Source organism: Sphaeramia orbicularis, chromosome 4 (assembly GCF_902148855.1).
Source record: "Sphaeramia orbicularis chromosome 4, fSphaOr1.1, whole genome shotgun sequence".
In the NCBI taxonomy this organism is placed as follows: Eukaryota; Metazoa; Chordata; class Actinopteri; order Kurtiformes; family Apogonidae; genus Sphaeramia; species Sphaeramia orbicularis.
In genome coordinates this window covers 14,683,764-14,696,148 of record NC_043960.1, presented here as the reverse complement: position 1 = coordinate 14,696,148, position 12,385 = coordinate 14,683,764, and the positions used below count along the sequence as shown (strand labels likewise).

The 12,385-nt window shown below is 45.7% G+C and overlaps 1 protein-coding gene across 1 annotated transcript in view; it reads right to left on the bottom strand.

Moving 5' to 3' along the window:
* Positions 1 to 5,069: 5,069 nt before the first annotated feature.
* The window catches only part of LOC115418310 (GATA zinc finger domain-containing protein 14-like), a gene marked incomplete at its 5' end in the record, with an annotated part of 11,305 nt that continues 3,989 nt past the window's right edge, over positions 5,070 to 12,385 (bottom strand). Inside the window, 7 exon segments of the mRNA XM_030132729.1 lie at positions 5,070 to 5,210; positions 5,316 to 5,401; positions 5,691 to 6,983; positions 7,864 to 8,249; positions 8,652 to 8,822; positions 9,549 to 9,812; positions 10,029 to 10,256. Coding sequence (XP_029988589.1) covers positions 5,130 to 5,210; positions 5,316 to 5,401; positions 5,691 to 6,983; positions 7,864 to 8,249; positions 8,652 to 8,822; positions 9,549 to 9,812; positions 10,029 to 10,256 — 2,509 coding nt within the window.

Here is a 12,385-nt window from a genome sequence, read left to right as displayed (position 1 = left end):
GTGACAGTCAAGGCAATTTTACAATGACTTAGAACATAATTCCTACATACTGCAGCTTTAAATGTCCTGTTTGTTTGTTTTATTAAATTTTCCAACATATTATATTTTAGTACAGGGAAACTGGAAACAATCTGTTAGGAAAGTGTACATGTCTAACCTGAATCTATGAAGGTTAAACAAGATTTGGTTATGGTAACAGCAATAGCAGTTGAAGGTTTCATAGTACATTGTGAAAATAAATAATATTCATTCATTCATTTTCTGAACCCGCTTTATCCTCACTAGGGTCACGGGGGTCGCTTGGAGCCTATCCCAGCTACATAGGGGCGAAGGCGGGGTACACCCTGGACAAGTTGCCAGTTCATCGCAGGGCTGAACATATAGAGACAAACAATCACTCTCACATTCACACCTATGGGCAATTTAGATTAACCAATTAACCTATCAGTGCATGTTTTTGGATTGTGGGAGGAAGCCGGAGTACCCGGAGAGAACCCACGCAGACATGGGGGGAACATGCAAACTCCACACAGAAAGGTCCCACCCCCCGTCAACTGGTGTTGGAATCGAACCCAGGACCTTCTTGCTGTGAGGCACAAGTGCTAACCACTGCACCACCGTGTCGACCAAATAAATAAATAATAAAAATAAATAAATAATATATTGGTACAAAAATAATTATTTAGACTATTTTTCTTAAGGCAAAAAAGGTCAATTGTCTGTTGGTGAATTCATTAGTTCCAGGGCCTTAAAACATGAACTAGTTTCATACACTGATCTAAAGTATTACCAAAACAAATAAAGACTAACCTTACTGACATACCTCACACTTCATTTGCATTTTTTCCACTATAGTTAAACAAAGAAAAGCAGGTTTACATGGACATAAAACAAAAAAGTAAGACAAGGTAAAACAAAACCACAGTGTGAAGAGTGTAAAATCATAGGGAATACAGACAAGTAAAAAAACAAACAAGCAACCCCACACACACACACACACACACACACACACACACACACACACACACACACACACACACACCTTTCTCTGGAATTCATTCTCTACTCAATATTTCAAGATACTAAATCCCAAAAGGTGTTTTTCCCGTCACAGCTTCTTTCTTCTTTCATACAGTAAATACGCAGTGCTTCATTAACCTGGTTTTCAAGTAAATGATTAGACACAATCTATATACATGAAACAATTCCTAACATAAAATGAACTTATTCTGTCAGAAAGACCTGACAGTCAATTCAACTCCCTAATTTGGGATACAGTCATGTCCTTGGTATGAGACACTCACCAAGGTTATTACTGTTTCACAAGAAACATTTCCTCATTTATACACAATAGAAAAGAGGCATGAGCTCGTTTGTTAGTTTCTTGGTCGCCATCAAGGTCAAGGTCAAGATTACTTTATTTATACCCGTAGGTAGATTTGTTTTGCAGTCTAGGTGATTGCCTTGGCATTACAACAACACTTACATTAAACATGCAAGACAGGTACTTGATCACGCTTACAGACAGGACAAAAAGTGCTCAGTGTTCCACCATTCATCTGTATAGCAGCATGGATAAGTAAAAGAATAAAATAAATAAGATCCAATAAATAAAAACCAGATGCAATAAAACACCAGAAAAACCAGAAAAGATCAAACAGAAACAATCTGGGATAAAGACCAGGATAAGAACATAAAATTTTAAAATTTGAAGTCACAATAATAATAAATAGAGCAAAGAAATGGAATAAATAACTAAATAAGTTGGTAAAGTGCAATGTCACTATTTCTTATTGAGCTCAGTGACGGCGACAGGAACAAAGCTGTTTTTATAACGCTGTGTCCTGCACCTTGGGACTAAGAACCTCCTTCCAGAGGAAAGGAGTTGAAATTCACCTCGTAAAGGATGGGAGTCATTGTTAAGAACTGATGAAGCCATCCTCTGTACCTGTTTAGTGTACAGGGAGGCGGGACAAGACTGGGACTCACCAATCAGGTGACTAGACCATCTCACTATTTGATTTAGTGAGTTTCTCTCTGCAGCTGAGGTCTGACCGAACCACGCCACCAGACAAAAAGATAAAACAGACTCAATAAAGGAACGATAAAACAAAGTTAAAATGGTTCGGTCAATGTGGAAGTGTGCCAGTTTCCTAAGGCAGTGGAGGTGCTGATGGCCCTTTTTACACACAGATCTACAGTTTTCATTAAAACTCAATTTTTCATCAATTATCGTCCCAAGGTATTTGTATGATTGCACTTGCTCTATAGTCTGACCTTTAATTAAAGTGACTCCGTGCCTGTCCTGTTTTTTCCTAAAATCAATAATCATATCTTTTGTTTTAGATGTGTTCACGTGAAGGTAGGACTCCTCACACGACTGGACAAAGTCATCAATAATAGGGCCGTGACTGGTCTCCCCCTCTTTGAGCAGGCTGACAATGACTGAATCATCAGCATACTTAATGATGGTCCTGTTATCATATTCACTCTGACACATATTTGTGTACAGAATGTATAATAATGGTGACAGGACACAGCCTTGAGGAGAACCAGTGGAGGAGAGAACTGGGTTGGACAGAACCCCATTCATCCTCACTCTTTGGGACCTGTCTGTTAAATCTAAAATCCAGCCCATCAGGTTTTTACTGATCTTAAACTGTTCTAAAAGCCTTTTAATTAAAATGTGGGGCTGGATTGTGTTAAAAGCGGAGAAGTCTACAAATAAAAGCCTTGCAAATGCCCCTTTACCCTCCACATGTTTAAAAATCATGTTTAAAAGAGTCAGTGTGGCGTCTTCCACTCCTCTGTTGGGCCTGTATGCAAACTGCATAGGATCCAACTCATGCTCTGTCTCCTTGAAAATCACAGTCTTAACCAGCTTCTCAAAAACTTTCATGACTACTGGGATGAGAGCGACAGGCCTAAAGTCATTCAAAGTTTTTGGATGGCTGGACTTAGGGACAGGGACCACGACAGCATCCTTCCAGGGAGTGGGCACGTGCTGTGTTTGCAAGGACTTATTAAAAATAAACTGAAATATAGGACTGAGTTCGTCAGCACAGGATTTGATAAGACAGCCACTGATGTTGTCAGGACGCTGGCTCTTGTTCATCTTTACAGAGCTGAAAGCCTTTCTGACATCGTTCAGTTCAATGGCAGAGTGCTGACTGTCCTTCAGGTCCTGTTTCAGCTCTAAAATGTCTTTACTAAAATCAAAAGAATTAAAACGAACATAAAAACTATTAAGAGCATTTGCAAAATCTCTGTCTGAATTAAAACTGTCTAAAATGGTCTGCCTGCTGCTCTGGGGGTTTTGAAGGCCTACAATGGTTTTCATACATGACCATGCAGAGCCAAGATTGTTTGCAGCCATCTTATTTTCAAGAGCGGTTTTATACTGTTGTTTTGCTTTCAAAATCTCAGTTTTCAGTTCTTTGGTGGCTGACTGAAGGTCAGAGACAGCCCCTTCTTTGAAAGCCAATTTCTTGCTCTTCAGACAGGTTTTAACATTTTTTGTGACCCATGGTTTGTTGTTAGGGTACACTTTAACACGCTTGCGAGGTATAATCATGTCTTTACAGAAAACAACATAAGAGCTGGTGACATCCACCAGAGCGTCCAGATCATCCCCACAAGACCGAATAAAAACGTCCCAATCTGTACATTTAAAACATTCCTGCAGGGAGAGCACAGACTCCTCTGACCACATCTCAATGTCCTTAGTCCTTATTTTCTCTCGTTTTAAAACAGTCTTATAGGTGGGCAGGAGATGCACACAGTTGTGGTCAGCAGATCCAAGAGGAGGAGAGGGAGGGATTTATAAGCATCCCTCACAAACCCATAACACAGGTCCAATGTTTTATCCCATCTGGTAAAACAGGATATATACTGATGAAAGTGTTTCAGGGTAATTTTTAGACAGACGTGGTTAAAATCACCCATTAAAAAGTTCAGGGCGTCGGGGGAGAGGGACTGCAGCCTCTGCACTGCCTCTGCGATGGTGCTGCAGGCATAGGGGGGGTGGGCCCTGGGGTGAATGTAGACCGTAGTGATAAAAAGTTGAGGAAACTCACGGGGGAGTTAGAATGGGCGCAGTGAGACTGATAAAAGTTCTACGTCTGGCGTGCAGATCCGCTCTCTTACAGTCACAGCACTACAGTACTGTTTGTTCACATACACACACACTCCACCTCCCTGGGACTTCCCCGTTACCTCCGAGTCCTGATCCAAACGAAATGGAGCTCCAAATCTGTCGACTGAAAGGTCGGCGTCCTGGTCCTGCTCCGTCAGCCACGTCTCAGTGAAGGCCATCACACCGCAGTCCCTGAAGTCCTTCTGGAACCTGGCGTTCCCCTGGAGTTCATCCATCTTGTTCCACAGGGAGCGGTCGTTTCCAGGGATGACAGAGGGAAAAGGGGTCCGGCTGAGCTGCTGTCTCTTCAGGCATACTTTGACTCCTCCGCGTCTCCCTCTTTTTCTCCTCCTCTTGTCCCTTGTTCTGTAAAAATCTTTCAATATTAAATCCAGTAACCGTGGGGTGAGGTCTGTACCACCATCTGATAAGTTCAGTTGTATCAGCTGTTCTCTGGTGTAAACAGTCCTCAGCTGACTCACAGCCCAACTCACCTAGTGGGTAACAAACCAGCAAAGTAAAAGTCCAAACGTGATAAAATAAAAGGAATCCATGGCGTTATCTCAACGTTAGGGGAACAAAGAGCACCTTAAAACCGTCACTCGACCAAAAACTAAAAACACAAGAGGACATAAAAACACTTAAAAAAAAATAAAAATCTTGTCTTCATGACAGCCAACTCTCAAGTTACAATGTGTGGTAATTACTGACATTTGTTCACAACACATATTCTGAGTTTTCCATTGTAAAGTGCAAATACGCTGTAATCTGACACTTAAAGCAAAAGCAGAAGTCTACTACTCAACATACTGGGGGTCCATTTGAGGATTTTAAAGGGGGATTTGTGGAAATTCACACACATGAGAAAAGAGTCTTGAAGACGTTTGATGAAACATTTGAGCAAAGTGCATTTCACAGCATGTAAAATGATAATCATCAGGATTTTTTTTCTATCTTTACAAGCTTGTCGTTGACCATTAAATTGCATATACATCTATGGGCTCACACTAACCCTCTGAATTTTGGTCACAGTGACGGTGTGAGCTGTTCCATTCAGGAGCTGTTCTCTAAAAAACTAAAATACAAAAAAAGAAACAAGTGAGACAAGTCACAACAATCCAATATACTTAACATTAAATTCAATCTCAAAGAAAATTTGTTTTAGACCTTAGTCACATACCTGCTGAATAAGCTGAGTGATTGTTCCATTGCTGATCTCTCCAACAGAAGATATCTTCATTTGTATATGTGCCAAAGTTGTTAAGCCTGTAGAATTAAAACAACATAGAAGAAAATGATAAAATAAATAGTTTTATGATTTCAAAACAAACTTTCTCAGGGAAAGAAAACTTCTCCTTAAATTTTGTGATGCAGTGAATACTGAAATATCAATAATACAGGACGAGCATTAGAAATACTGTTATTAACAAAAACTAACCATTTAGTAGATCAGAAATGTCTTATTTTTATTTCAAGTAGTTAATAAACAATGTAGTATGAAAAGGATAAAGTGACTAAAATTAAGAACATTTGGGTTTATCATGTAGTCGCATACCCTGGGTGGTTGTTGATCTACCTGGTGTTGTAGTTGGAGCGGGAGTTATGCCTGTTGGACCAAGAGTTGTGGTGTTTGGAACTGTGGTTGTGGTTGTTGGACCTGGGGTTGGGGATGTCGGACCTGGCGTTGTGGGAGCTAGAGTTATGGTTGTTGGAGCTGCGGGTGTGGTTGTTGAAGCTGCGGTTGTGGTGGCTGGAGCTTCAATTGTGGTTGTTGGAGCTGGAGTTGTGGTTGTTTGAGCTGCGGTTGTGGTTGTTGGAGCTGCGGTTGTGGTTGTTGGAGCTGCGGTTGTGGTTGTTGGAGGTGTGATTGTGGTTGTTGGAGCTGTGGTTGTTGGAACTGTGGGTGTGGTTGTTGGAGCTGGAGTTATAGTTGTTGGAGCTGTGATTGTGGTGGTTGGAGCAGGAGATGTGGTTGTTGGAGCTGCGGTTGTGGTTCTTAGAGTTGTGCTTGTTGGAGTTAAGATTGCTGGAACTGGGGTTGGGGTTGTCGGAGCTGGAATTGTAGTTGTTGGATCTGCGGTTGTGGTTGATGGAGCTGCGGTTGAGGTTGATGGAACTGGAGTTGTGGTTGTGGGAGATTCGGTTGTGGTTGTTGGAGCTGAATCTGTGGTTGTTGAAGCTGTTGTTGTGGTTGTTGAAGCTGTGGTTGTGGTTGCTGGAGCTGCGGTTGTGGTTGTTGGAGCTTTGGTTGTGGTTGTTGGAGCTGCGGTTGTGGTTGGTTTAGCTGTGGCTGTGGTTGTTGGGGCTGCAGTTGTGGTTGTTGGAGCTATGATTGTGGTTGCTGGAGCTGCGGTTGTGGTTGTTGGACCTGATGTTGTGGTTGTTGGAGCGTCAGTTGTAGTTGTTGGAGCTGTGATTGTGGTTGTTGGAGCTGGAGTTGTGGTTGTTGAAACTGCAGTTGTGGTTGTTAGAATTGTGCTTGTTGGAGTTAAGATTGCTGGAGCTGGGGTTGGGGTTGTCGAAGCTGGAGTTGTAGTTTTTGGATCTGCGGTTGTGGTTGTTGGAGCTACGGTTGTGGGAGCTTCGTATGTGGTTGTTGGAGCTGAAGCTGTGGTTGTTGAAGCTGTTGTTGTGGTTGTTGGAGAAGTAGTTGTGATTGTTGGAGCTGCAAATGTGGTTGTTGGAGCTGTAGTTGGGGTTCTCTGAGCTGTGGCTGTAGTTGTTGTGGCTGTGGTTGTGGTTGTTGGAGCTATGTTTGTGGTTGTTGGAGCTGCAGTTGTGGTTGTTGGAGCTGCGGTTGTGGTTGTTGGAGCTATGGTTCTGGTTCTTGGAGCTGTTGTTGTGGTTGTTGAACCTGGAGTTGTGGTTGTTGGAACTGGAGTTGTGGTTGTTGGAGCAGGAGTTGTGGTTGTTGGAGCTTGACTTGTAGTTGTTGGAGCTGCGGTTGGTGGAGCTGTGGTTGTGGTTGTTGGAGCTTCAGTTGTGGTTGCTGGAGCTTCAGTTGTGATTGCTGGAGCTGCAGTTGTTGGAGTTGTGGTTGTTGGAGCTGGACTTGTGGTTGTTAGAGTTGTGCTTGTTGGATTTAAGATTGCTGGAGCTGGGGTTGGGGTTGTCAGAGCTGGAGTTGTAGTTGTTGGATCTGCGGTTGTGGTTGTGGGAGCTGCGGTTGTGGTTGTTGAAGCTGCGGTTATGGTTGTTGGGACTGGAGTTGTGGTTGTGGGAGCTTCGGTTGTGGTTGTTGGAGCTTCGGTTGTGGTTGTTGGAGCTTCACTTGTGGTTGTTGAAGCTGTTGTGGTGGTTGGAGCTACAATTGTGGTTGTTGGAGCTGGAGTTGTGGTTGTTGGAGCTGCGGTTGTGGTTGTTTGAGTTGTGGCTGTGGTTGTTGGGGCTGCAGTTGTGGTTGTTGGGGCTACAGTTGTGGTTGTTGGAGCTATGATTGTGGTTGTTGGAGCTGCAATTGTGGTTGTTGGGACTAGAGTTATGGTTGTTGAAGGTGCGGTTGTGGTTGTTGGAGCCGAAGTTGTGGTTGTTGGAGCTGAAGTTGTGGTTGTTGGAGCTGCAATTGTGGTTGTTGGAGCTGCAGTCGTGGTTGTTTCGGCTGTGGTTGTGGTGGTTGGAGCTATGATTGTGGTTGTTGGAGAGAGAGATGTGGTTGTTGGAGCTGCGGTTGGGGTTGTTGTAGCTTGAGTTGTAGTCGTTGGAGCTGTGGTTGTGGTTGTTGGAGCTGCAGTTGTGGTTGTTGGAGCTGGGGATGTGGTTGTTGGATCTGTGGTTGCGGTTGTTGGAGCTTGAGTTGTGTTTGTTGGAGTTAAGATTGCTAGAGCTGGGGTTGTCGGAGCTGGAGTTGTGGTTGTTGGAGCTGCGGTTGTGGTTGTTGGAGAAAAAGTTGTGGTTATCGGAACAGCAGTTGTGGTTTTGGTTGTTGGAGCTGTGGTTGTGGTTGTTTGAGTTGTGCTTGTTGGAGTTAACATTGCAAGAGCTGGGGTTGTCGGAGTTGGAGTTGTTGGAGCTGCAGTTGTGGTTGTTGGAGGTGCAGCTGTGGTTATTGGAGCTGAAGTTGTGCTTGTTGAAGCTGTTGTTGTGGTTGTTGGAGAAGTGGTTGTGATTGTTGGAGCTGCAAATGTGGTTGTTGGAGCTGTAGTTGGGGTTGTTGGAGCTGCGGTTGTGGTTCTTTGAGCTGTGGCTGTAGTTGTTAGGGGTGTGGTTGTTGGAGCTATGATTGTGGTTGTTGGAGCTGAAGCTGTGGTTGTTGGAGCTGCGGTTGTGGTTGTTGGAGCTGCAGCTGTGGTTGTTGAAGCTGTTGTTGTGGTTGTTGGAGCTGTGGTTGTGGTTGTTGGAGCTGCGGTTGTGGTTGTTGGAGCAGGAGTTGTGGTTGTTGGAGCTTGACTTGTAGTTGTTGGAGCTGCGGTTGGTGGAGCTGTGGTTGTGGTTGTTGGAGCTTCAGTTGTGGTTGCTGGAGCTTCAGTTGTGATTGCTGGAGCTGCAGTTGTTGGAGTTGTGGTTGTTGGAGCTGGACTTGTGGTTGTTAGAGTTGTGCTTGTTGGATTTAAGATTGCTGGAGCTGGGGTTGGGGTTGTCAGAGCTGGAGTTGTAGTTGTTGGATCTGCGGTTGTGGTTGTTGAAGCTGCGGTTATGGTTGTTGGGACTGGAGTTGTGGTTGTGGGAGCTTCGGTTGTGGTTGTTGGAGCTTCGGTTGTGGTTGTTGGAGCTTCACTTGTGGTTGTTGAAGCTGTTGTGGTGGTTGGAGCTACAATTGTGGTTGTTGGAGCTGGAGTTGTGGTTGTTGGAGCTGCGGTTGTGGTTGTTTGAGTTGTGGCTGTGGTTGTTGGGGCTGCAGTTGTGGTTGTTGGGGCTACAGTTGTGGTTGTTGGAGCTATGATTGTGGTTGTTGGAGCTGCAATTGTGGTTGTTGGGACTAGAGTTATGGTTGTTGAAGGTGCGGTTGTGGTTGTTGGAGCCAAAGTTGTGGTTGTTGGAGCTGAAGTTGTGGTTGTTGGAGCTGCAATTGTGGTTGTTGGAGCTGCGGTCGTGGTTGTTTCGGCTGTGGTTGTGGTGGTTGGAGCTATGATTGTGGTTGTTGGAGAGAGAGATGTGGTTGTTGGAGCTGCGGTTGGGGTTGTTGTAGCTTGAGTTGTTGTCGTTGGAGCTGTGGTTGTGGTTGTTGGAGCTGCAGTTGTGGTTGTTGGAGCTGGGGATGTGGTTGTTGGATCTGTGGTTGCGGTTGTTGGAGCTTGAGTTGTGTTTGTTGGAGTTAAGATTGCTAGAGCTGGGGTTGTCGGAGCTGGAGTTGTGGTTGTTGGAGCTGCGGTTGTGGTTGTTGGAGCAAAAGTTGTGGTTATTGGAAAAGCAGTTGTTGTTTTGGTTGTTGGAGCTGTGGTTGTTGGAGCTGTGGTTGTGGTTGTTTGAGTTGTGCTTGTTGGAGTTAACATTGCAAGAGCTGGGGTTGTCGGAGTTGGAGTTGTGGTTGTTGGAGCTGCAGTTGTGGTTGTTGGAGGTGCAGCTGTGGTTATTGGAGCTGAAGTTGTGCTTGTTGAAGCTGTTGTTGTGGTTGTTGGAGAAGTGGTTGTGATTGTTGGAGCTGCAAATGTGGTTTTTGGAGCTGAAGTTGGGGTTGTTGGAGCTGCGGTTGTGGTTCTTTGAGCTGTGGCTGTAGTTGTTAGGGGTGTGGTTGTTGGAGCTATGATTGTGGTTGTTGGAGCTGAAGCTGTGGTTGTTGGAGCTGCGGTTGTAGTTGTTGGAGCTGCAGCTGTGGTTGTTGAAGCTGTTGTTGTGGTTGTTGGAGCTGTGGTTGTGGTTGTTGGAGCTGCGGTTGTGGTTGTTTGAACTGTGGCTGTGGTTGTTGGGGATACAGTTGTGGTTGTTGCAGCTGTAATTGTGGTTGTTTGAGTTGTGCTTGTTGGAGTTAAGATTGCAAGAGCTGGGGTTGTCGGAGTTGGAGTTGTGGTAGTTGGAGCTGTTTTTGTGGTTGTTGGAGGTGCAGCTGTGGTTATTGGAGCTGAAGTTGTGGTTGTTGGGACTGGAGTTGTGGTTGTTGAACGTGCGGTAGTCGTTGTTGGAGCGGAAGTTGTGGTTGTTGGAGCTGGACTTGTGTTTGTGGGAGCTGTAGTTGTGGTTGTTGGAGCTGCGGTTGTGGTTGTTGGAGCTTGAGTTGTTGGAGCTGGAGTTGTGGTTGTGGGAGCTGTAGTTGTGGTAATTGGAGCTGCGGTTGTGGGTGTTGGAGCTGTGGTTGTTGGAGCTTCGGCTGTGGTTGTTGGAGCTGGAGTTGTGGCTGTTGGAGCTGAAGTTGTAGTTGTTGGAGCTGCGATTGTGGTTGTTGGAGCTGCTGTTGTGGTTGTTGGAGCTGTGGTTGTGGTTGTTGGAGCTGCGGCTGTGGTTGTTGGAGCTGCGGTTGTGGTTGTTTGAGCAATGATTGTGGCTGTTGGAGCTGCGGTTGTGGTTGTTGGAGCTGTGATTGTGGTTGTTGGAGCCGCGGTTGTGGTTGTTGGAGCTGTGGTTGTGGTTGTTGGAGCAATGGTTGTGGTTGTTGGAGCTGTTGTTGTGGTTGTTGGACCTGGAGTTGTGCTTGTTGGAGCTGCGGATGTGATTGTTGGAGTTATGTTTGTTGGAGTTAAGATTGCTAGAGCTGGGGTAGTCGGAGCTGGAGTTGTGGTTGTTGGAGCTGTAGTTGTGGTTGTTGGAGCTGCAGTTGTGGTTGTTTGAGCTGTAGTTGTGGTTGTTGGACCTAAGATTGAGGTAGTTGGAGCTAGAGATGTGGTTGTTGGAGCTGCGGTTGTGGTTGTTGGAGCTTGAGTTGTAGTTGTTGGAGCTGAGGTTGTGGTTGTTTGAGCTGGAGTTGTGATTGTTGGAGCTGCGGTTGTGGTTGTTGGAGCTAGAGTTGTAGTTGTTGGAGCTGCGGTTGTGGTTGTTGGAGGTTGAGTTGTAGTTGTTGGAGCTGGAGTTGTGGTTGTTTGAGCTGCGGTTGTGGTTGTTGGAGTTGTGGTTGTTGAAGCTGCGGTTGTGGTTGTTGGAACTTGAGTTGTGGTTGTTGGAGCTGCGGTTGTGGTTGTTGGAGCTGGGGTTGTGGTTGTTGGAGCTGGGGTTGTGGTTGTTGGAGCTGGGGTTGTGGTTGTTGGAGCTGCGGTTGTGGTTGTTGGAGCTGCGGTTGTGGTTGTTGGAGCTGGGGTTGTGGTTGTTGGAGCTGGAGTTGTGGTTGTTGGAGCTGCGGTATTGGTTGCTGGAGCTGCGGTTGTGGTTGTTGGAGCTTGAGTTGTAGTTGTTGGAGCTGCGGTTGTGGTTGTTGGAGCTGGAGTTGTGGTTGTTGGAGCTGTGGTTGTGGTTGTTGGGGCTTGAGTTGTGGTTGTTGGAGTTGGAGTTGTGGTTGTTGGAGCTGCGGTTGTGGTTGTTGGAGCTGGAGTTGTGGTTGTTGGAGCTTGAGTTGTAGTTGTAGGAGCTGCATTTGTGGTTGTTGGAGCTTGAGTTGTGGTTGTTGGAGCTTGAGTTGTGGTTGTTGGAGCTGGAGTTGTGGTTGTTGGAGCTGCGGTTGTGGTTGTTGGAGCTGCGGTTGTCGTTGTTGCAGCTGTGGTTGTGGTTGTTGGAAATGCAGTTGAGGTTGTTGGAGCTGCGGTTGTGGTTGTTGGAGGTTGAGTTGTAGTTGTTGGAGCTGGAGTTGTGGTTGTTTGAGCTGCGGTTGTGGTTGTTGGAGGTTGAGTTGTAGTTGTTGGAGCTGGAGTTGTGGTTGTTGGAGTTGGAGTTGTGGTTGTTGGAGCTGCAGTTGTGGTTGTTGGAGCTGGAGTTGTGGTTGTTGGAGCTGGAGTTGTGGTTGTTGGAGCTGCGGTTGTGGTTGTTGGAGCTTGAGTTGTGGTTGTTGCAGCTGTGGTTGTGGTTGTTGGAGCTGCAGTTGATGTTGTTGGAGCTGAGGTTGTGGTTGTTGGAGGTTGAGTTGTAGTTGTTGGAGCTGGAGTTGTGGTTGTTGGAGCTTTAGTTGTAGTTGTAGGAGCTGCATTTGTGGTTGTTGGAGCTTGAGTTGTGGTTGTTGGAGCTGGAGTTGTAGTTGTTGGAGCCTTGGTTGTGGTTGTTGGAGTTGGAGTTGTGGTTGTTGGAGCTGCGGTTGTGGTTGTTGGAGCTGGAGTAGTGGTTGTTGGAGCCTCGGTTGTGGTTGTTGGAGTTGTGGTTGTTGGAGCTGCGGTTGTGGTTGTTGGAGCTGGAGTTGTGGTTGTTGGAGCTTGAGTTGTAGTTGTAGGAGCTGCATTTGTGGTTGTTGGAGCTTGAGTT